Below are 26,578 nucleotides of genomic sequence, written 5' to 3'. Positions count from 1 at the left end.
AAATAGGAACTGTTCATGAGATGTTTAACCATAATTTTCCACTGAAAAATTTCAATTTTGGAATTAGGCCACTTGGAATCCAGGCAGTGCACTATAAAATAATTCATTTCTTACTTTAATATCATAGTTTATTCAGGAGCCTCGGGATGTTAGAACCCTCAATTGCCTAAGTCAGAGATGTATTATTTTTATTATAAAGTCCTTATCTAGAATGAGCAAACACGTATTGCAGCTTTCCATTTTTAAAGGAGAAAAGGGGCTTGTTTCTACAGCTCCGTAATTTCGGAATCTTTTTCATTAAACTTTGTCCTTCCCTATGTAGTTCGGACACTTCTGATAGATTGCTGAAATGTGAATTATACATAGAAAGGCTGCTAAAGTATGTTACAGAAAACAACAGGAAAAAACACGTAATTAGATGAACACCAATAACACTTTTTACTGAGGTAATAACTTACAATAAAAGCATAGTGATTTACGATGACTCCCTTGATATTACAGAAGAAATGTTTCTTAAACGAATGTCATCACAACACACATTCTGTGCAAAGTGCTTCCATACTGCTTACACAGTTTGTAAGGATTTCTTGTGGTATGGAATTCTATTATTCCACTAGCGCCCTTCACAACTGCTGAATAGCCATTGGTACATCTGTGACCTATTTCTGAAAACGACTTGTCTTCTAGTATGTATTTTACAAACAGTAAAATATCGTGATGTAGAAATACTATCACTAATAGTTAAAGTCATTTCTAATTACTCATTCCGGACATCTATTTTGTCATAATTTTATGGCATATGCAATTGTAAAAATATTTGATTTTAAACGTTTTACACTAGTCTGCATATGATGCAAGACGTTTTGCCACAACATTACAAATGTACATGATAGTATTGAAGTCGGAAAAAGGGGAAGTCCAGATGCAATGTTAAATGTATTCTCATGTTATCATCCATAAAGTAGAATTTGGGGCCGGCTTCATTTCTGAAAAGACGCACGTAGGGAAGGAGTGCAGTATCGCAATAACGTTGACCACTGAGCACACATGTTTAAAAATTAGGAAATCTGTATGGCCATTCAACATGATGCCCTTTATACAATCACATACTTTGTAGCCTTTGTTGTTTCCATTTCAATATATATGTATACATCAGTTAATGATTATGACATCAAACACAATTCGAAGCTTTCTTGCACACACTGGAAAACGTGAAGTATATTAATATTTGTTTTCATATATTGTTATTCTACACGGTTCCCATAATGCCCACCGACTTCGATGTTACAACATTTGAGAAATAAATTTCACTTTTTATTTTGTGGTCAATTTGAAGGCATTTTGTTATACTACCACTACGAAAACCAATTACATCATATTACGAATCAATCATTATGGAACAATTTCATGTGTTACACGCAGATTTGGTACCAATCTTTGAAAGTTTCATTTACAAGTTTTTTTTTCTTTTTTAAATTGATTTTGTGAGTAATGGTGCATTCACTATAAAGGTAAAACAAGATTTTCTCTCTCTCTCTCTCTCTCTCTCTGTGTGTGTGTGTGTGTTTCTTATTTCCGGCATAAGCGTGTGGATACTACCAGGTATACTTCCGTGTATACATATGCTAGTGTGTGTGTGTGGCGCGGGTATATGAAGTATTAATTGGGATCGCGTAGTGGAACTTATCGATATTAGTACGTACGTACGTGCGGCCGTTACTTCACACGATAACTTTGGACAAATGCGAATTTTTTTTTTAATTCTGATTTTTGCAATAAATAAGTAGAGTGATTCCTCTCGAGGGAGTTCCTTAATGGAAGTGATTCGCCAACTGGAAGTGGTAGAAATGGGTCGTTTCCGATTTTAACGTTGATCACTATAGAGCGGAAATGGTAATAAATAGTAAGGAGCAGTTTTCGGCAATCGATAAAGTGTATCAAGGACAACTTTCAGCTTCATCGTTAACATCCTGGTAAAACCGGAAGAGATAGAAATTAACCTAACTATGACTTCTGGCTTCAAATTAATCTACATAGTGGGATAGGAAGAAGCTGTTTTAGGAATCAATATAGCGTTGTGGGAATAAATATCGTCTTCTCTCTTAAACTTCTAATCAAGTCGTAAGTAGCAAAACTCAACTTCTTTCCATTTTATTGTTGCTTAGAACAGATTAAAACGATACTAAATAGCGAGAAGAGGTTTTCAGAAATCAATTAAGTGTCCCAAGAATATGTTCTATCTCGACTCTAATCTTTCTACTAAAACTTGAAGTGGTGGAAATCAATCGCTTCCGGTTATAACATTGAGCGTTATAGAATGGATAGCAAGAAGGCTTTTTTTATGTAATTCATTAAGTGCCCCAAGAGTATATTCCATCTCGGCAGTAATCCCTCTACTCAAATCGGAAGTGAAATAAATATACTAGAGCTTCTGGTTCCCAAATCACTACAGAAAATATAACAAGATCCTCTTTAAGATTTTATTATTATTAGGATCACGAAGTGGAACTTGTAATATTGTAATGTTAGTACGTACGTTACTTCGAACGATAACATTTGAAAGGATGCGAATTTTCTATTTTTTATTTATTTATTTATTTATTTATTTATTATTATTATTATTATTATTATTATTATTATTATTATTATTATTATTATTATTATTATTATTATTTTGCAATAAGTAGATAGCGTGATTTTCTAGAGAGAATTCATTAATAGAGGTGATTCGACAAACAAAACGGTAGAAATGAGTTATTTTAGGTTTTAACGTTGATCAATATAAAACAAAAACGGTAATGGATAGCGAAAACCGGTTCTCGGCAATCGATTATACGTTTCAAGGGAATCTGTCATCTTATTCTTAACATTCTAATAGAACTGGGAATGGTAGAAATGAGCCATTTCCGGTTTTAGCAGCTTATTACTGTAGAGCAAAAACGATAATAGATAAGGAGAAGATATCGGCAATCAATTAAACTTTTCAAGGATAACCTTCACATTTAACAAGCTAGTAAATTCTGAAAATAACAGAATTGAGCCATTTCCGGTTTCAACGTTGATCACTATAGAGCGAAAACTACAATATATAGTAAAAAGCAGTTTTCGGCAATCGATAAAGCGTTCCAGAACTAACTTTCATCTTCGTGTTTAACACCCTAGTAAAAGTAAGTAGAAATCAACTATAACTTCCGGTTTCAATTTAATTTACATAGAGCATAAACTATAAGATATAGGGAGAAACAGTTTTATGGAATCAATTTAACGTTGTGGGAACAGGAAAGTTATTATCTCTCTTAAACTCCAAACCGGAAGTAGTAAAACCCAACTACTTCCGGTTTTAGTGTTGATAGATTAGAAAAGATAACAGATAAGGAGAAGCGGTTTTCTATAATCATTTAGTGTCTCAAGAATATGTTCTATCTCGACTCTAACCTTTATACTACAAGCAGAAGTGGCAGATATCAATCACTTCCGGTTATAAATTGATTGTTATAGATTGGGGAGCTAGAAGGGATTTTATGTAATTCATTAAGTACCCCAAGAGTGTGTTCCATCTCGACAGTAATCTCTCTTATTAATACCAGAATAGAAAGAAATATGATACAAATTCCGGTATCCGTATTAATTGAGAACATATTACGTCATCCTCTTTACGGTTTTTACTAGAGTTTATTTTTAAATTAAATACTAGCCGAATGTTTACTAAATTTTGTGAGCTACTAGCCCATTTCCTAAGGAATAAGTACTGGTATATTCTGCGGTCAAACTCGGCCAAGAACAGGGTGGACACGGGTTGCATTTCATAGCTTATTTCTCGATAACTACTTTATTAGCCAGCAAGATTTTCTTTATAACTATTGGCCGAATCGGAACAAAATTCGGTGGTGGGCAGCCCTCAACCTAATTAAGATCTCTACATTTGCTGGCCGAGCTTGGCCAAGTTTTGGACTTGATTTGCGTGTGGTAATTTATTTCTCGGTAATCTCTTGCCAGATCCAATCTAAAGGATTTGCCATTACAGAAAGCCGCTCGTCCCTATTTATCGATTTTGCTTTATAGTGTTCAACGTAAACCAGGAAATGGTTTATTTCTACCACTTTCGGTTGGTAATGGAAGGAGATGAAAAGTATTCTTGGAATGCTTAATCGATTGCCGAAAACCGTTTTTTGTTTTATAGTGGTCAAGGTTAAAACTTGGAAAAGGTTGATTTCTACCACTTTCGGTTTATGGATCACTTGAATTAACTAGCTCCTCCGAAAAAATTACTCTACCCATAGTTTGCAAAAAAAAAAAAAAAAAAAATATATATATATATATATATATATATATATATATAAAAAATAAAAATCTCCTTTCTTTCAAGAGCTATCGTGTGCAATAACTTAGTCGCAGCAGCTATCGTGGTCTATTATTATTATTATTATTATTATTATTATTATTATTATTATTATTATTATTATTATTATTATTATTGCGTGCATGTTCTGTTATTCTTTTAACTGTTAGAGGAAAGGTTCATTTTTTCTACAGTCTCACTTTATCTATAATGGTACTTCGATATTATACTTAATGGTTAGTTAACTAAAGAAGAAGTAGATCTAGTTGTGTGGAGCCTCCATTTCATGGTAGCCTTCGGTGACCATTTAGTACTGTTCAGCGAGGTAATTTAACAGAAGTACTATATTCTTATAGATTATTCGATGTAGTGTTATAAAGTAGCAAATGATACAAGACGCTGTTTTCTAAATTAAAGTTTTGGGATCCTCTATTGCAATTGTTCTAACATTTTTAACAAGCGCCCACATTCTTAAACCCTACATACTTCACGCCCACATCATTCGCGCATGTCATTCACCGTTTCTGCAATTTTAGTTGCAGCATTGTATTCTCAAATCATCAGTAATAGCAACAAAAATAATAACAATAATATTAATAATCTATACTGTATATAAGACAATATAAGTGAGTTACTCATTATCGACCAAGCCATAATACAATAATTAGCAAGAATACTCTTTTTGAGGAAAACAAGGGATAAAGAAGGATTTTTGGAAATATGTATTCTTAGGGGCGTAAACAGGATAGTGTATCTTGCTAATCCCTGAAGTAAGGAAGATGAAACTAGGCATATAAACTAACCATTAAAAATAACTGAACATGTTTCTCACAGTTTTGGAAAATTCGGCACCTAAACAAGAAAGGAGTAATTCGTATAACATTAATTTTTCAACTGTATTTTATTTCATTTATTTTTAGAAAATGATAAATGTAAGAATTCTTTATATTGGTGACGTGAAATTTCAGAATTAAACTCAATTAAAAACAAACCAATACATGTTTAGCTTTACCGAAAATTCTGTCCTAAGAGGAGGATGGAGGATATTGTCTACCTATTAAAATTTCTGCCTTTGCTTACGTTTGAGGTGTGAAATTTGGCTTTGATTTCTTAACTAAAAATAATTGAACGTATGTTTCGGAAATTCCCCTCTTAAAGATGGAGAAAAGAGACGATTTCTATAATATTAAAATTTACCACTATTTATTCAGAACATGTCATGAAATGTGAAATTCGCTTAAATTCGAAATGTGAAATTTGGTATATTAACTCTGAACTAAAAGGAATGGAATTCAGAGTTTTGAGTTTTCAGAGTTTTCGAAATTCTCCTTTTAAGCAGAAGGAGGGAGGAATTAATTTACTATACTCGGAGAGAAATACGTCCCCAGTATATTTTCTACAGTAACGAATGATGTTTATGCCACGTTCCATGGATATACATCCAGTGGTATAGAAACCATCTGCCACATTATATTTACAATTCGTTGGCAACACTGACCAAATGGGTACGTTTGGGTGCAAAGTGATATTATCAAACTCTTGCCCGAGTCACGCTCAAGCAATTAGTCCAAAAGGAGTAAGATATGGCCACTCGCCTACGCGTGGCGCATCGTAACATTCGTTTTAAGTTCTGTTTAATATGCCATACATAGAATCAAAAGCACCAACAAAGTGGCCCATTATAGGGTCAAGTTGCGGTTTTGCCCGTGATTTGAAAACGGTTTCGTACTTCTCATGGCAAGAGCTTTCACACGATATATAGGTTTTCCTCAGGTACTTGGTCCCGGAATGGAATCATCCCTAGTTAGCAACAAAGGGGAAGGAAAAGGCGAGAATAGGAATTATTACTCATATAATTGCATATCGGTATCTCAGAATCTCTGAAAGTTACAAACATGAAATTTGGCTTTAGGACTTCTCATTTAAAACAAAATCTCTTAAAGACAGTAAACAGGACCACCCAATATTTTAAAATTAAAATTGAAACCAGAAGTTGTAGTAGATATCTACTACTTAGTGTTATAGACTAGTGTTTAGAGTGGAGATGGAATATATTCTAGGGACGCTTAATCAAATACAAACACCGTGCCTATCTATTGCTGTTTGTCACACACAGTCTTGGTCAAGAAATCTTTGCCACTCAACTCTCTTTGAAAAGGCCTGTAGTCTTACCTACAGTTAGAATTAAATCAAATAAATGTGAATTTTGTTTGGTCGATTAAGAAGTTTATTTAGAGCCACAGCATTATAATTTTCTTTTGCGGTTCCAAGAATATCATCTTTCATAGTAGGGTGAGTGGTCAAGATTTCTTGAACAAGACTGTACAACGATGAACGTTAAAACCGGAAGTGGTTGATTTCTAATAATTACAGGGTAAAAGAAGAGATGGTACATATTTTAAGAACGCTAACTCCCCCCCTTTTTAAAATAAAAAAACCTCTTCTCGCTGTCTCTTATAGGCCGCCATGTTCTATGTATATTACATTGAAACTGGAAGTCATACGATTACCAGGGTGTCTATCGGTCACGAAAGGGATTTTAAAAAGTCACGAAATCAGAAAACGGTCATGAAAGTCAAGAAAATGTCACGAAATTTTGCTTTTGGGTCACGATTCATTTTATCTGTACAAATATAAGATCATACTGGAAAATGTTGCTCTATAAAATGTCAAAATTCACCACCAAAAACGTCTATGGTTTTAGACGCTACCAAATCACAAGTAAAGCACGCTTCTATCACGTGCATGAAAATTGGTCCAAGTCGCACTCAAATTCGCGTTTGAGAATGTTACTAAATTTAATGGTTTGTTAAAGAAAAGGTCATGAAATTTCATTTTGGAATTTTAGTAAACACCCTGTCATTTCTGATTTTATTAGAGTGTTATGGATAGACAAAATGTATTCTTGAAATGCTCCGTCGATTGTCGAAAACAGCTTCTCGCTATCTATTACAGCTTTTGCTCCACAGTAATGAAAAGTAAACCGATTCTTGTTGTTGATTTCTACCGGTTCTAGTTTTATCAAAGTGTTAAGGATAGAAATGAAAAGTGTTCTTGGAATCTTTTAGTCGATTTCCCAAAACTGTTTCTCGCTATATATTACCGTGTTTCCCCGTTCAATGTTAAAGCGGGAACTAGTTTATTTCTGCCACTTTCTATTTCAATGCAGTATTAAGGATGGAGTTGAAAGATATTCTTGGGATGCTAAATCGACTGCCGGAAACGGGTTCTTGCTATCTATTACCCTTTTTGGTGTGCAGGATCAAAGTTAAAAGCAAAAATGGTTGATTTCTACCACTCCTGGTTTCTGATCCACAACCTCCTGGTTTATGATCCTCTACTAACGAACTCTTTCGAGATAATTACTCTAGCTATCAATTGCAAAAAACAGAAGTCAAATTCAGTTTCGTTCAAGAGTTTCGTGCGGAGTAACGGACGGGATGGACCAAATCATGGGCGTGCCAGCCGGGATGGATGAGGGGGACGCGTCCCCCCCAGAAATTTTCTAGGACGAGATTGTCCTCCCCAGAAAATTGTATAGCAGGAATTCTTCCCCAAACATCTCGCAAAAATGATGAAATACTGGAATGGGAACGTCGATTGTCAATGAATAATTCCTGGAATTGAAAGGAATTACAATTTCATTGAGGAAACCTCTGTAACAATTACCAAGGAATATAAATGAAGTATAGAAAGTAGCAACACTGTATTAGCTACGTCGAAAACTACCACAAAGCGTGCACACATTTTTTTGCAGAAAAAATAAAATTTTTAAATATCTATATATTAAAATGCTACGTTTATATGTTTGTGGTCAAGAAACGTTTATATGTATGTGACAAATTCTTTTAACAATCATATCTCGGAAACTACAAGCTCTGGAAAGATGCCGTTTTCACTAATCGATTGCAAATTTTGTGAAGATTGTTGAGTTATAATTGCATATTTTTTTTTAAAAATGGACGTTATTTCTTTATTACAATTTTTAGGAGTACGCGGAAGTATTGAAAATTTAAAAAGTAAAGCATCATATCTCAACGAGTTATACATCCCAACACCACACATTTGTATACGAGGTTAATATATCTCTCCAGCATTTGTTTTATGGTCAAATGATAATGAAAAACGAAGCATAACTATTTCTCCAGTGTAAGATGAATCTTTATTGTTTGGAGTGTTTGGCCCAATGAACACTATATAGCCTATCATTGACAATATCATTAATTATGTGTGTGAGCTATATGAAAAACTTTATAAAAATCTTTATGAAAATAGGTTCTAATTGAAAGTACGCGATTCTTAGTGTGTGTTTTCGTTTTGAACAGCTACAGCTTTGTGAAAGATTTACAACTTGGTTCCAAGGCAAAAGTATTTCGAATTTGACTTAGTACCAGAGTTGGCGTGGGTCAATGAAAACTTGACCCACCACCCACTGTGACCCACGACTCACTGACCGACCACCTACCATGACCCACCACCCACCGTGACCCACTGTGACCCACCACCCACGGTGACCCACTCTGACCCACCACCCACCATGAACCACTCTCATCCACTTTGACGTACTCTGACTCACCTAAATCCATCGTCATCAACTCTGAACACGATCCACGGCCTCTTCTGAACTGACTAAAGAGTTTACACTTGTAATAAAACAAGACTGTGAAATTGTCACTAATCGGCGTTTGAATTTCTAGTCAATCGCTCAAGCACCACTCTGTTAAAATAACGGTGGATCTGACCTTTACGATATAAAATGGTAAAGTGTTTGTCAGTGAGGAAATTGAAACAGTTCGAGGTGGGGGGAAATTATTGTGTGCCTAAAATATACTTGTACTAAGAGAGTATTCTTGCAAGTGTTAATTTCTGAACGCATTCCACAAGAAACTTCTACTGGCAGGAAAATACCCTGTACAATATGGAAAAGATTATGGTTTCTCAGTTCACAGTATTTTTCTCACAAAAGACTTGAAAAATCAGTTGTTCATAGGGTATAAAGGTGCTCGGGTACCCTATGTGAGAGCATCTCCATAAAGTATGCTCATAATTGTAATTTGTGTAATCACTTTTTGACGGTAAATCATCCGCAGTGGAATAATGTCCATCCTTCAGCCAAGAAATAACTAGCTCGTTTACTTTGAGCTTGTCTAGCGGTGGGCCATTAACATTGATGAGCAACAAGTTACACAACGTTTGAGCACTTAGTCTATTTCTAATATCAGTCATCTGTAAATTCATAAGGGGAAATCCCCGTTCGCACTCTGTCGTGGAAATTGATAATACTTCTATCCGATTTCTGCAACTTCTCATCGACAATCTACTTGTTAGACGTAAGTCTGATAACGATTTTGCTTGGTCAGATTTGAAATACTCAGCAAGAAGTATCATCTCTCTATCACCATACAACATCTTTTCCATATCGACCATGTCAGTTGGCAATGTCGACCTATGTAGAACAGAAACTTCATCTACCAAGATAGTGAATCTTGTGAATAAAGTATCAAATAAAGCCTGATAAACTGATGATTTCTTATTTGTTTATAAATTTAATTTTTGTAATTACACATGAAGGTTTGATACTATTACCAAGTTCCCTCCCCCGTCTAGAAAGCTAAAGGGAACGAGGTTCCTGGAAAGTGTTCAGAGGTGAATGGGAATTTCCCTCCTTCTTCAACTTCAATTACCACACTGCTGTTTGCCATGTGCAAAATTACGATGAATTTCAATTAAATTATCATAGTATAATTATTTCCTTGTTGAATTATCAATACTTTTCAGTGGAAAAAAGGATGAAATTTCAAAGTTCCAAATTAAAGTAAGTAGACCAACGTAAAGGGAAAAATTGAAAAATTTTCCATACAATTATGCGTACAACCCAAACTTGAAATTTTAGTGTAATTAAGCTTACAGTACAAATTTTTGCCTATTTTTCTCACAACTTTATGGGTTGATTGCCCTGTGCTGTAAGCGCTCCATATAATAAACATAAGCTTAAGCAATTATTATAGCAGAAAGCAATGGATATATGAAGAAAAGCACTGTATTTTTTGTTTCTGATTTCTTTCTTAAATAACATCGATCGTTTTCGATCATTTTTACAAACCAACTCACTACCAATTTTCCATATATAGAAACTGCCCCCCCCACACACACACATAAAGGAGAATTTTAAAAAATGCTAGGACACATTCTGTTTATTTTCAATAAAGAGTTAATACACTGAATTTCAGCTCCGTAAGTTTAAGGGCTTGCGAGATACTCATTTTTTTCGCATAAATTTGGATCCTTAGGATATTATGCATTATAATAAAAGCAATATAACATCCCAATTTGGATTAAGGCCTAACTATGTATCAAAAGTAATTTCATTTGACTTTGAAATTTGACCGTGATGATCAGGCAGACATAGTTGCATTCATTTTTTTATATAATAAATTATATATTACAGTGATTCAAAAATGTATTTTTTCCCGTAGTTAGCTCTAAAAGCCCACAGGTCTCGAAAGTCAAGTTGTAGTGTAAGTCCTATTGCTATTATTACTATTAAAAATATCAATATCCAAAAGTGCCTGAAGTTCTTTTTTCACTTGGTTAGATATACTCACCTCAGGTAAGTAGACAGAAACAGGTGGAAAAGGAAGGGAAATGAAGGTCTTGAAAGTATAACGGAGACAAATTTACCAGTCTTTAGAAGATACTGTCTACAATGCAGTGAGCAGAGAGGGTCGGTACCCCATACTGAGTCCGTGGGTCGCAGTGGGTCACGGTGGGTGGTGAGTCACAGTGGGTCATGGTGGGTGGTGGGTCGCAGTGGGTCACGGTGGGTGGAGGGTCACAGTGGGTCACATGCTGTTGACCCACGACCCACTGACCCACTCAGAAAACTTGACCCACTTTATCTCTGCTTAGTACTTATTAAAAGTTTCATGCTCAGTTTCAAATATTTCTGCCTTGAGATTTTATCTTCAGTCTTCCAAGAAAGCGGTAGCGGCAAGAAAAAAAAAGTGTTGCTTTGTAAGTATCTAAAAAGATTCCTTTCCTTCTACACTTATAGCATTACAAAGAAAAAAGAGAAAATGTGGAATGATCTTTTTTTATTTAATATACCGACTCTTGCTGTATCGGCTTCGTGTAAAAATACTACCATTATTGTGCCAACCTCGACAAACGATGGAAGACTTACAACACTGTTTAGCTTCGGAAATATAACTCAAAACTTGCCTAAAAAGATCTTTTTCTTCGTGTGTGGGTAACGTAGGTCTCTTTGCGTGTTCCTTCTAATGTATTGTTGAACTTCGTCAACTGGCCTATGCGCAAGTGCGCCACTGTTTTTCAAAGGACATGTTTTGCAGCGTGTTTTCTCCAACAGTAACGTTATTTAGACAGCTGTTTTTATGTGTTAGTGTGAATATAATGTTGATATTAAGTTTTTCATTTCTTGTTTCTGTTTATTGTTGTTTTATTTTTTGAAATGAATCAATTTGTCATAAGAAAAAGCAAAGAAGACAGCACGTGGGCCAAAGCAGTGCCATTGTTGAAGAAAAGAAGAGAAAAATTAATTCAAATGATAGTTCAGCTGATGGATAACAACCTGAAACTGACAATGGAAATTCAAATCTTGTATTGGTCACCATCGCCATTAGTGTCTATAGAAAAAACCTCTCAATCTCCACGTCTAGCAAGTGGTTCAGATTTTCCCCACCCTTCGAACATTTCAAAGCCCAGTTAGACTTTAGTGTTACCTACAAATTTTCCACAACAGTCCCTGAAAGGTCGAACATTGAAATTTGTGCCAACTTGGTTCCTTCCGTGGCTGCACGTCTATCCAAACTAAATTAACGTCATTTTCTGTTTTTACTGTATGGACATCTTGAAAAATTCTTTTTAAAAAAAGTTCTTACGAAAACCATGGAAGACGATTTCTCTCTGTAGGACTTTGCAACTGGAAGAAGGCTAAAGAGAAATTAAGTATACACGAAACTTCAGAATGCGATAAACTGGCTGTACTGAGCTACACGCAGAGAAAAAAATCCAATAAAAAAACAATTAAACAGACAAATTTTAGATGAACAACTGAAAGCCAGGAAATTCCTGGGGAAAAAAATGTAATTTCAAGTATACGTTATCTTGCAAGACAAGGACTCGCATTTAGAGAACATGATTCCCGGTTCAGGAATTAATTTCAGTTGATGAGCCTTTGCTCTGACGATTTTCCACAATTGAAGAGCCGGATAAAGGGAAACATGAAGAGATGTAATTTCATGGATGTTAAAAGCCAGAACGAAATTTCGAAACCATAACCCAAGAAATTGCTTTTCATACATGTAACAAAATCAAATCTCAAAACCCTCCTCTGTTCTCTATCGTGTCTGATGGTTCCCGTGATGTGAATGGCGATAAGTATTTGTGCCAGGTAAGTTGATGAAGATCTCTGTTCTCATGAAAGTTTTCTTGTGTTCTACAGTATATCAAAAAACTACTGGTGAGTTTATAGCTTCAGTTATTCTGGATGAGATGGTGAGACTCCAGCTTTCAATTGCTCAACTCAGTGGACAAGTTTATGATGGCTCTGGAAATACGAGTGATGGCTCTGGAATTAGTATCCCATCTATTATATGTAAACAGCAACTTCTTGCTTTGTACGTACATTGTGGAGATCAGAGTACTAATCTTGTGATTAAGGGATGTCTGTAGTGCATCAGAACTAGTGAGAAACTCTTTGCAGTGGGTGCACGAACTATGAGTACTGTTTTCACAGTAACTTTTATTGAGGTCATGATTTTTTGCTCTAATCGAGGCTCATGCTTGTGGTCTCGTCTTAAACATTGTAAACATTAAATCATTATGTCCCACTAGATGAATTTGTAGACTTAATCTAATAACGGGAGTTGTTTAACATTATGAAGAAATTCTCTCTACGTTGCAAAAGATGAAGACTGATGGAATTGTCAACACATCTTTAGGATCTGCAGCTGGGGTTTTGCGGCTTTTTGAAGAAGGATTTACGTTTCTTGGGCTCGTATGGCTAGAAATATTATCAGAGGTTGGAGGTTAGTAGTAGAAAAATGATCGATCTGGCTCAACCTAGGCCATACGAGGACAACTCAGGAGCCCCTGGGAAATTGACCACCGTACACCGTGAGCCCACGGTCTTTTACGACCTCCATTTTAGGGGTGAATTTAATCCCTTTTATGACCACTTTTAAGGGGGTGTATTCGTTCTCTTTTACGAGCACTTTTTAAGGGGTGAACTCGTTCCCTTTTACGAGCCCCCTGAGAAATTGACCACCGTACACCGTGAGCCCATGGTCTTTTACGACCTCCATTTTAGGGGTGAATTTATTCCCTTTTATGAGCACTTTATAGGGGGTGTATTCGTTCTCTTTTACGAGCACATTTTAAGGGGTGAACTCGTTCCCTTTTATGAGCATATTTTTCAACCCCTATTTTAACATAACAGAAATGACATAAGAATACGTAACATAGCAGGGTGAACTCGTTCCCTTTTATGACCTCCATTTTAGGGGTGAACTCGTTCTCTTTTATGAGCATATTTTTCAACCCCTATTTTAACATAGGAGATAACACATAAGATTACGATCACATAGAAGAGAAGATAACACATAAGAGTACGTAACACACAGCAGATTAGATAACACATAAGAGTACATAACATAACAAGGGTGTACTCGTTTCCAACCCCTATTTTAATTACGAACACATAGAAGAGAAGATAACAGATAAGAATATGAAACACACAGCAGAGCAGATAACATAACAAGGGTGTACTCGTTTTCAACCCCTATTTTAACATAGCAGAAATTACACTGAGACTATGAACACACAGCACTATTTTAACATAGTAGGTAACATAAGATTACGAACACATATAAGAGCAGAAGACTACATAACATAGTAGGCCTCCATTTTAGGGGTGAACTCGTTCTCTTTTATGAGCATATTTTTCAACCCCTATTTTAACATAACAGAAATGACATAAGAATACATAACTCATTCCAACCCTTATTTTAACATAACGAGCAAAGATTACAATCGAACACCCACGGTCTACAGATAATCATTTTAGAGGGTGCTTTGATGACCATTTTTTCCACCCCTAATGAAATTACATAGGAGAGCAGATAATACATAAGATTTGTTCCCTTTTATGAACACTTTTTAGGGGGTGAACTCATTCCCTTTTATGATTACTTTTTCAACCCCTATTTGAACATTTTAACATACCAGAAATGACACAAGCATGTCCTCAAACTACTGACCATCGTGAACAAAGGTCAAACTCAAAAACAAAACAACATATCGAGGCGCTGTTTCCACATTTAGTAAAAGTTCCAAAATAATGACCATCGAGGTCAAAGGTCAAAACTCGAAAACGGAGCCACATACTCAGGTGCTGTTTCCACATTTAGTGATTGGTCATCAACTACTACAAGTTCCAAAATAGTGGCCATCGAGGTCAAAGGTCAACATACTTAAAACCTAATCACTCGAAAATGGATCCACATATTGAGGTGCTCTTTCCACATTTAGTAATTGGTCATCAAATACTACAAGTTCCAAAATAATGACCATCGAGGTCAAAGGTCAAAACTCGAAAATGGAGTCAAATATCGAAGTGGTGTTTCCACATTTAGCAAGAGGTCATCAACTACTACAAGTTCCAAAAATAGTGACCATCGAGGTCAAAGGTCAAAGTACTTAAAACCTAATACCTCGAAAACGGAGCCAAATATCGAAGTGGTGTTTCCACATTTAGTAATTGGTCATCAACTACTACAAGTTCCGAAACAATGGCCATCGAGGTCAAACGTCAACATACTTAAAACCCAATCACTCGAAAATGGATCCACATATTGAGGTGCCGTTTCCACATTTATCAATAGGTCATCAGGTACCACAAGTTCAAGTGTATATATGATGTTCGAATTGACTGCAGCAAAGAAACTAGCAATATAACTTGAACATAAAATTGAACAAAAACACATTACTCTCGTACCTTTATTTACAAGAATTTTAATTTCTGTTCTTCATGGCATGGTCCATCACTCTACTACTCAAATAGAAATAGTATCCTATGCAACTCTTTTGTGATAGCTTTCCGTAGTTCAGCCGTATTGCATATGTGATGTAGATACACTGTATCCTTTAAAACACTCCATAGAAAAAAGTCATGTGGTCTTAAATCGGGAGATCGAGCTGGCCACACCACAGACCTACGTCGACCTTCCGTCGTCATGTGGTCTTAAATCGGGAATGTTTCATTCAGTCACTTTCGCACTGATACGGTTCTAAGGTTCTAAGTCCAGTGACCGTTTTCTCAATCTCACGCTACACAGTGTTGCCATATCGAAACTTTTTGTACAGAATTACAAATACTACAGTCAGTCAAACATCATATATATAATTATGGGTCACCTTATAGTACGAAAAAAGAATCTCATAAACGAGAGAGGATGAAATTACATTTTAGATATCACAATTAAGACTCTTTGATGATAGTAGGCTGTATCAAATCCACAACTAATGGTATTAAAACATTTAGTAGTGAAATTCATTGTTTTATGCTGCCGAGTATCTGTAGATCCGACACTACACATTTTCAATCTAATGTTATTCAGCATTTTCATTTTGTCCGGACTAAGGCACTCAATATTTGTATTGATTAGTTAAACACTCAGATTAAATGGTGTTAATAAATATGAATTTCTTTACGTTTAGATAACAGGACCTACAATTAAGGTGACGGCTTTTGAGAGCGAAGCGAAGGAGAAGGAAAAAGCCGCAAGCCAGCATGCAGCAGCCACAGTGCCTCAACCTCCTCAAGTTCATGACGAAGAATTAGCTGAGGAGGTGGAGAAAGTAGCTCAAGTTCAACGCGAGGAAGAGGAGGAGAAAGTGTTGGAAGCGATCACCGAGGAGGAGGAGGTCAAGTTGCTCAAAACCATAAAGGTAATGATTTTATGTCACTTCTGTAATATTATTTTCAAGTCATTTCCAACTGGATGCTTTGAAACGTCACAGTTTTCTGCTCCTATTTTCAGTAAACTACATGGAATGAATACGGAACAGACAGGTGGTTCTATAAAAACCAATCGTAACGAACAAACCAAAACATCGATGGTTTTAGAGATAAGCTACTTATGGGCCTATAGCTGTTCGTACACTGCCAACGCTTATTTTATTCCATTTCCTTATCTGATCCCTATCCGTATACGGTAGTCCGATCATCACCCTTGTTCTTCGCGCGCACAGTCATCGAAGAACTGAAAACGTACTCTGTACACAAACAGTTTATGGTTGTGAACTCGGAAAGCCTGGTACTTCTGCTTGTCAAGGTCAAAAAGTGGGAGAAAAAAGCATGTGTAGAATGTAAAGAGGGTGCAACAGTGACTGATACTTGTAAGAAACATATTCATTTGTAGTTCGTGCACATTCCGCCTGTAGCGCTACTGTGGCACAACGTATATTTCGATAAGGCACTGCTGTGCTGCTTTTGCTTTTCTTTTATCTCATTTGTGAGACGCCAAACATGTTTTTGCTTGTTGCACGCGCTGAAAGGGGTTCCTGCGGAGCGAAGTATTCAAGAAGTTAAATACATATTCTTGTTTACGATAGAAATATGATAAGTACTTTGAATTATAATACGGTTTAAAATTGGTTTAAAAAACTTTTTAAAAAAAGTGTTTAAAAATACAAAAATAAAGCTGTACGTGTAAATGTATATTCGTGAAGTGGGTAGGGCTCGTGACATGAAATACTGTGGTCATCATAAAAGGGGCTCGATCACTCTAAACTGTTTTTCTGGAACATATATTGCTTCGTTTAGCCAGGATTTCGTAACGGGGGGAGGGACATGAAATTCTGAAGGCCCAGGAGCTCGATCAATCTAAACTACTTTACTATCAACAGATATTGGTTTGTTAGAACAATAAAATAAGGATATATTGGCAAGTATTTTAATAACAAACTATGAAGAAATTTCGAGCAAAATAATAAAAAAAGTGTTGAAAAAGATTTTGAAATATTTACGTCCTCCTGTTCATTCAAATATAACAATTTTCCTTTCGTTATGACCTCAATTATTATAAAATTGTACATACTGAATACTGTCTTGTAAACTATCTTCTAATATAAATAAAATAAAGAGTTTGTTTGTTTGTGTCTTTATCTTTCTGTCTGTCTGTGTGCGGCCTGGGGACCAGACGAGTGGACCGAGAGTTACCAAATTTTGGTCAGGGGTAGCTTGGCCCAGGCCCCAGATCAAGACGAAGCGTTTTATATATATATATATATATATATATATATATATATATATATATATATATCGAAACAGTAAGGTCTCAGGGAGGCGTTTACCGGAACCGGCTTGGGAACCAGACGAATTGACCGAGAGTTACCAAATTTTAGTCACGAATACCTTGGTTCAGGCTCCAGACCACAGTTAAACGTTTTTGTCGAAATTCGAACCAGGGGGATCTCAGGGGGGCGTTTACCGGGACATGTAAAAGTAGTAGAAAATGACCGATATTTATTTATTTAACAATCACCAGACACAGCTCAGAGGCCATTTTGCATTGAATATCCAACAACATTAACAATGGAAAGGATTTAGGAAGGTATCGCCCAGGGCCTGTTTAGTAGGTGCTATCCCGGCATTTGCCTGGTAGGACTGAGGGAAACCCTGGAAAACCTCAGTCAGGATGGTAGGCAGCGGGATTCGAAGCCACGACCTCCCGAATGCGAAGCCAACGCTCTACCACTTTAGCTATTAGTGTCGTATTCATATTTTCGCGGTCGCTGAAATCAATGGTGAAACTCAAGTCGCATTAACTTCCAAAATCACGCTATTCGGCTCCGGGCCGGGGGTCACCGGAGGGGGTGAGATACCAAGACATATAAAACTAATCCAAAATGTCCGATATTAGTGTCAAATCCATAGTTTTCGCGATTGCTGAGATCATTGGTGATACTCCCACAGGATATTTTGCATTGAATATCCAACAACATTAACAATGGAAAGGATTTAGGAAGGTATCGCCCAGGGCCTGTTTAGTAGGTGCTATCCCGGCATTTGCCTGGTAGGACTGAGGGAAACCCTGGAAAACCTCAGTCAGGATGGTAGGCAGCGGGATTCGAAGCCACGACCTCCCGAATGCGAAGCCAACGCTCTACCACTTTAGCTATTAGTGTCGTATTCATATTTTCGCGGTCGCTGAAATCAATGGTGAAACTCAAGTCGCATTAACTTCCAAAATCACGCTATTCGGCTCCGGGCCGGGGGTCACCGGAGGGGGTGAGATACCAAGACATATAAAACTAATCCAAAATGTCCGATATTAGTGTCAAATCCATAGTTTTCGCGATTGCTGAGATCATTGGTGATAATCCCACAGGCGTTGACTTCCAAATGCAGCCTCTGTGCGAAGCATGTGTAAATTCAACTAGTTTTACAATATATGCGTTCCTTTCTCTGTTGAATCAAATGCTAAAAGAACTTTCTTTCAACACGATTTCTGTTTTTATTATTCCGTCAACTACTGTTGGTTCCAAATGACAGGTTAAAAGAGCAAAAGAAAATTGTCCTTGAAATAGCATGTTTGATACTGGAAGGATCCGGTGACGAAAAGTTATGATTAAAACTGTCCACGCTGTTACACCACGGCAGTTATGCTTTCGAAAGCTTGAAATCTCCATGAATAGTAGCAGGAATTCTGAGAATTCCATAACTTTCTTTGAAATTTCAAATTCCCTGACTCTTCCAGAATACCTCGCTTACCTCACCACCATATTGCAAGTAATACAGATCTCCTCATAAGAAAGAGTAAACAAAAGCTTCCTGTAGTTTTCTTTTTAATATTTAACGCTGATCCTTCTTTTTGTCATTTCATTTTGTTTTATCCTTCCTTAATTTTTCATTTCTGGTCTCGAAGGGGGGGGGGGGGGGGGAGTCCGGATCGCCCGGACACCACCTTGGCTACGTTGATTACAGAATTTTCTCGTGAAAGAATTTCATTACACTAGAGGTGAAAAGCAGTACTGCAAAAATACATGTAATTCATATTGAGCACGATAGGAGACAATGTTCATTTCAGATTTTCCAGTGCGGTGGGATTGAATAAACGATGAGTGAATATAGTACTGTGAAAATTCTGGTAACTCAAATTGAGCACGTTCGGGAAATGCCCTAGAGGGAATTTCGAAGCTCTAGGCCCAAGAGCCACCTCTATAATCATCACTGACTGACATTTCAATAATGTGTTTTATGGTCTTATATCCGTGTTCCCATCGTTTCTCTCCCCCTCCAACTGGATACTTGATACTTTTTCTATTCCAAATTTTTGTGCTAGTTTTCTACCGAAACCTTGAGTTTTGTATTCTCATCGATTTCGAGTTAGTTAATTATTTAAGTTTAGGATTCCCTTTTCTGCATCGAGGTTATATGAGACGTAGATTCAAAGATTATAATGACATTCAAACGCAGTAATCGTCCAAATCATTGTAAGAGGCTCCCACTGGGAATCGAACGTGTGACTACGTGCACGAAAGGCGCGCGTGCTAGCTACTAGAACAACGGAAATGGTGTCACTATTTTCGAGTCTCTTCAAAATTAAGTTGTATTTATATCTTACAAGTTGTGTGTACTTGCAATATAAGAAACAAACATAAATTAAAATTATAAGAAAATCTTAACAAAATCTTTATAAACGTTTAAGAATATGTTGAAAAGGCCAGAAATCTCTCACTCTCTCTCCCTCCCATGTCGTGGTGCTATTTAAAAAGTATACTTTAAAAATAATAATAATAATAATAATAAACTCTACAGTCGCACCTACAACTTTGGATGGCAAATAGTGTAGTTTGTCTTAATGCATAAGTTTACATTAATTAATTTCAAAACTTGCATTCCAACTTCTTTATAAATTGTATCAAAAGTACCACTATTCGTCTTAGCACTAATGAAAACTATGGATTCGCCTTTAATATCCGTCATTTTCGATTCCTTTTAAAATGTCACTCTTCCCGATTCTTCAGAGATGAACTTGAACGGTATGGAAACAGTCATTATCCATATCAGCGACTGACCCGAAAACTATGGATTCAACACGAATATCGATCATTACAATTATTTTTAAAATATCAGCTCTCCCATCCCCACTCCTTGGGATGCTAGGGGTTCCTTACCCTCCGGAGTATTTCTTTTCAGATTGTAAGACATATATGTATCAAGTTTAGTTGGAATTAAACCAAGTGTTACATAATTATGTAGGAAAAAATGTTTTAAAATTAATGGAGGTGACTCTTGAACTGGATGTGGCAGAAATCAACGACTTCCGGTTTAAGATTGATCACTGTAGAGTTAAAGACGTTAGTAGAAAGCTAGAAAGTGTTTCTGAAAATCGGTTAAACGTCCTAAGAATGCATATTATCTCTGTTCTTAACCTACAACTAAAACAGGAAGTGGAAGCGATTACCTACTTCCTGTTTTTAACGTTGATTGCTATGTTAGAAAAACTGTAGAAATTATAGATAACAAAACGCTGTCTTCCATAATCGATTAATCGTCCGTTCTCAACTCCATTCTTAATCCTATACTAAAACTGGAAGTGGTAGACATAAACCCTTTTCGGTTTTAACGTTGATCACTGCAAAGCAGAAACCGTAACCCGGTTTTCTACAATAGACTAAGAATACACTTCATCTTCATCGTTTACCCACTATTAAAACTGGAACTGGTAGATATTAACCTCTATACGGAAGTAGATAGCAAGACGCAGTTTTCTGCAATCAATTAAGCATCCCAAGAATATAATTGTGTCACCAATCCAATCCCTCTACTAACACCGGAAGTTGTATAAATCTACTATCACTTCCTATTTCATTATTAATAAAGAAAATATTGTGTGAGCCTCCTTAGTGTCTTCACCAAAGTTTATTCAATACAAGCCTTCGTCTCGCTGAAGGCTTTGCCCTCAGACCCGCAAATTTGTTCGGTATAAGCTTTGCATCTCAAACCTGCAATTATCAGTGTTTGCTCGTTTTACAGCCTCGCACCTCACATACCTGCAAGTATACAGAATTTCAGTTGAAATACCTGGAGGATTTGCTCCCAGACCACCGTGTTTGTTCGGACTATGGCTTTGCAATTTATATATCTTTAAGCATACCAATTTCAGTTCAAATACCACGTTTCATGTCTTCAACTTTACGGGATCCCGAGATATAAACATCTAAGTATAATAATAATTGTAGTATACACCTTCATTCTCTTCCAAACCCTTTTCTCCCCTTCTAGATCACAATCAAAAACGCTGAAATATGTATATAATTACTGGGATTAGAGAGTAAGATTTATAATAATATTGTACAGTTAGAACTTTGGTGATAGGCGTGCCCACCTAAAATTTTCTGGAGGGGACAGTACCCTTCACTCAACATTGTGGGCCAAATTTAAAGAAAGGCGGATGTCATTGCACCCCCCCCCTTAATTTTCAAAATGTCACATAACATGAATTAAAGTGCTGCAATTTAGGATAGATAAATCCTATCAATGGTGATAACAGGTTCTGTTCCAGCGACACAAACAATCCTATTTATGGTACTGTTGACAATATTTATTATAATTAATGGGATTTCCAGGGCGATGATATTGATTTGTAGGTTTCGTGGCAGTACAATGAACTTATGATCAGTGACTAAACATATTATTCAAGTTCATGTTTTCATTTATGATTTGTATTGTTTCCCATTTTGACACTAAAATTGGGTCTTTAAGTGTCCTGTTAAAAACCTCAGTAGTAGAAAAATGATCGATCTGGCTCAACCTAGGCCATATGAGGACAACTCAGGAGCCCCTGGGAAATTGACCACCGTACACCGTGAGCCCACGGTCTTTTACGACCTCCATTTTAGGGGTGAATTTAATCCCTTTTATGACCACTTATAAGGACGTGTATTCGTTCTCTTTTACGAGCACTTTTTAAGGGGTGAACTCGTTCCCTTTTACGAGCCCCCTGAGAAATTGACCACCGTACACCGTGAGCCCATGGTCTTTTACGACCTCATTTTAGGGGTGAATTTATTCCCTTTTATGAGCACTTTATAGGGGGTGTATTCGTTCTCTTTTACGAGCACATTTTAAGGGGTGAACTCGTTCCCTTTTATGAGCATATTTTTCAACCCCTATTTTAACATAACAGAAATGATATAAGAATACGTAACATAGCAGGGTGAACTCGTTCCCTTTTATGACCTCCATTTTAGGGGTGAACTCGTTCTCTTTTATGAGCATATTTTTCAACCCCTATTTTAACATAGGAGATAACACATAAGATTACGAACACATAGAAGAGAAGATAACACATAAGAGTACGTAATACACAGCAGATTAGATAACACATAAGAGTACATAACATAACAAGGGTGTATTCGTTTCCAACCCCTATTTTAATTACGAACACATAGAAGAGAAGATAACAGATAAGAATATGAAACACACAGCAGAGCAGATAACATAACAAGGGTGTACTCGTTTTCAACCCCTATTTTAACATAGCAGAAATTACACTGAGACTATGAACACACAGCACTATTTTAACATAGTAGGTAACATAAGATTACGAACACATATAAGAGCAGAAGACTACATAACATAGCAGGCCTCCATTTTAGGGGTGAACTCGTTCTCTTTTATGAGCATATTTTTCAACCCCTATTTTAACATAACAGAAATGACATAAGAATACATAACTCATTCCAACCCTTATTTTAACATAACGAGCAAAGATTACAATCGAACACCCACGGTCTACAGATAATCATTTTAGAGGGTGCTTTGATGACCATTTTTTCCACCCCTAATGAAATTACATAGGAGAGCAGATAATACATAAGATTCGTTCCCTTTTATGAACACTTTTTAGGGGGTGAACTCGTTCCCTTTTATGATTACTTTTTCAACCCCTATTTGATCATTTTAACATACCAGAAATGACACAAGCATGTCCTCAAACTACTGACCATCGTGAACAAAGGTTAAACTCAAAAACAAAACAACATATCGAGGTGCTGTTTCCACATTTAGTAAAAGTTCCAAAATAATGACCATCGAGGTCAAAGGTCAAAACTCGAAAACGGAGCCACATACTCAGGTGCTGTTTCCACATTTAGTGATTGGTCATCAACTACTACAAGTTCCAAAATAGTGGCCATCGAGGTCAAAGGTCAACATACTTAAAACCTAATCACTCGAAAATGGATCCACATATTGAGGTGCTCTTTCCACATTTAGTAATTGGTCATCAAATACTACAAGTTCCAAAATAATGACCATCGAGGTCAAAGGTCAAAACTCGAAAATGGAGTCAAATATCGAAGTGGTGTTTCCACATTTAGCAAGAGGTCATCAACTACTACAAGTTCCAAAAATAGTGACCATCGAGGTCAAAGGTCAAAGTACTTAAAACCTAATATCTCGAAAACGGAGCCAAATATCGAAGTGGTGTTTCCACATTTAGTAATTGGTCATCAACTACTACAAGTTCCGAAACAATGGCCATCGAGGTCAAACGTCAACATACTTAAAACCCAATCACTCGAAAATGGATCCACATATTGAGGTGCCGTTTCCACATTTATCAATAGGTCATCAGGTACCACAAGTTCAAGTGTATATATGATGTTCGAATTGACTGCAGCAAAGAAACTAGCAATATAACTTGAACATAAAATTGAACAAAAACACATTACTCTCGTACATTTACTTACAAGAATTTTAATTTCTGTTCTTCATGGCATGGTCCATCACTCTACTACTCAAATAGAAATAGTATCCTATGCAACTCTTTTGTGATAGCTTTCCGTAGTTCAGCCGTATTGCATATGTGATGTAGATACACTGTATCCTTTAAAACACTCCATAGAAAAAAGTCATGTGGTCTTAAATCGGGAGATCGAGCTGGCCACACCACAGACCTACGTCGACCTTCCGTCGTCATGTGGTCTTAAATCGGGAATGTTTCATTCAGTCACTTTCGCACTGATACGGTTCTAAGGTTCTAAGTCCAGTGACCGTTTTCTCAATCTCACGCTACACAGTGTTGCTATATCGAAACTTTTTGTACAGAATTACAAATACTACAGTCAGTCAAACATCATATATATAATTATGGGTCACCTTATAGTACGAAAAAAGAATCTCATAAACGAGAGAGGATGAAATTACAATTTAGATATCACAATTAAGACTCTTTGATGATAGTAGGCTGTATCAAATCCACAACTAATGGTATTAAAACATTTAGTAGTGAAATTCATTGTTTTATGCTGCCGAGTATCTGCAGATCCGACACTACACATTTTCAATCTAATGTTATTCAGCATTTTCATTTTGTCCGGACTAAGGCACTCAATATTTGTATTGATTAGTTAAACACTCAGATTAAATGGTGTTAATAAATATGAATTTCTTTACGTTTAGATAACAGGAACTACAATTAAGGTGACGGCTTTTGAGAGCGAAGCGAAGGAGAAGGAAATAGCCGCAAGCCAGCATGCAGCAGCCACAGTGCCTCAACCTCCTCAAGTGCATGACGAAGAATTAGCTGAAGAGGTGGAGAAAGTAGCTCAAGTTCAACGCGAGGAAGAGGAGGAGAAAGTGTTGGAAGCGATCACCGAGGAGGAGGAGGTCAAGTTGCTCAATACCATAAAGGTAATGATTTTATGTCACTTCTGTAATATTATTTTCAAGTCATTTCCAACTGGATGCTTTGAAACGTCACAGTTTTCTGCTCCTATTTTCAGTAAACTACATGGAATGAATACGGAACAGACAGGTGGTTCTATAAAAACCAATCGTGACGAACAAACCAAAACATCGATGGTTTTAGAGATAAGCTACTTATGGGCCTATAGCTGTTCGTACACTGCCAACGCTTATTTTATTCCATTTCCTTATCCGATCCCTATCCGTATACGGTAGTCCGATCATCACCCTTGTTCTTCGCGCGCACAGTCATCAAAGAACTGAAAACGTACTCTGTACACAAACAGTTTATGGTTGTGAACTCGGAAAGCCTGGTACTTCTGCTTGTCAAGGTCAAAAAGTGGGAGAAAAAAGCATGTGTAGAATGTAAAGAGGGTGCAACAGTGACTGATACTTGTAAGAAACATATTCATTTGTAGTTCGTGCACATTCCGCCTGTAGCGCTACTGTGGCACAACGTATATTTCGATAAGGCACTGCTGTGCTGCTTTTGCTTTTCTTTTATCTCATTTGTGAGACGCCAAACATGTTTTTGCTTGTTGCACGCGCTGAACGGGTTCCTGCGGAGCGAAGTATTCAAGAAGTTAAATACATATTCTTGTTTACGATAGAAATATGATAAGTACTTTGAATTATAATACGGTTTTAAATTGGTTTAAAAAACTTTTTAAAAAAGTGTTTAAAAATACAAAAATAAAGCTGTACGTGTAAATGTATATTCGTGAAGTGGGTAGGGCTCGTGACATGAAACACTGGGGTCATCATAAAAGGGGCTCGATCACTCTAAACTGTTTTTCTGGAACATATATTGCTTCGTTTAGCCAGGATTTCGTAACGGGGGGAGGGACATGAAATTCTGAAGGCCCAGGAGCTCGATCAATCTAAACTACTTTACTATCAACAGATATTGGTTTGTTAGAACAATAAACTAAGGATATATTGGCAAGTATTTTAATAACAAACTATGAAGAAATTTCGAGTAAAATAATAAAAAAGGTGTTGAAAAAGATTTTGAAATATTTACGTCCTCCTGTTCATTCAAATATAACAATTTTCCTTTCGTTATGACCTCAATTATTATAAAATTGTACATACTGAATACTGTCTTGTAAACTATCTTCTAATATAAATAAAATAAAGAGTTTGTTTGTTTGTGTCTTTATCTTTCTGTCTGTCTGTGTGCGGCCTGGGGACCAGACGAGTGGACCGAGAGTTACCAAATTTTGGTCAGGGGTAGCTTGGCCCAGGCCCCAGATCAAGACGAAGCGTTTTATATATATATATATATATATATATATATATATATATATATATATATATATCGAAACAGTAAGGTCTCAAGGGGGCGTTTACCGGAACCGGCTTGGGAACCAGACAAATTGACCGAGAGTTACCAAATTTTAGTCACGAATACCTTGGTTCAGGCTCCAGACCACAGTTAAACGTTTTTGTCGAAA

At 36.6% G+C, this 26,578-nt stretch overlaps 1 protein-coding gene across 1 annotated transcript in view; it reads left to right on the top strand.

Moving 5' to 3' along the window:
- LOC145681112 (uncharacterized) overlaps positions 1-26,578 on the top strand; it is a 461,261-nt gene that overhangs the window by 345,475 nt on the left and 89,208 nt on the right. The window contains exons 11-12 of the mRNA XM_081752524.1: positions 16,079-16,309; positions 24,837-25,067. Coding sequence (XP_081608650.1) covers positions 16,079-16,309; positions 24,837-25,067 — 462 coding nt within the window. The remainder of the gene's footprint in view (positions 1-16,078; positions 16,310-24,836; positions 25,068-26,578) is intronic.

Source organism: Thermobia domestica, chromosome 3, assembly GCF_964235325.1.
Source record: "Thermobia domestica chromosome 3, izTheDome1.hap1.1, whole genome shotgun sequence".
Classification (NCBI taxonomy): Eukaryota; Metazoa; Arthropoda; class Insecta; order Zygentoma; family Lepismatidae; genus Thermobia; species Thermobia domestica.
Note: the sequence above shows the minus strand (reverse complement) of the source record. Positions and strands in the feature narration are given on the sequence as shown.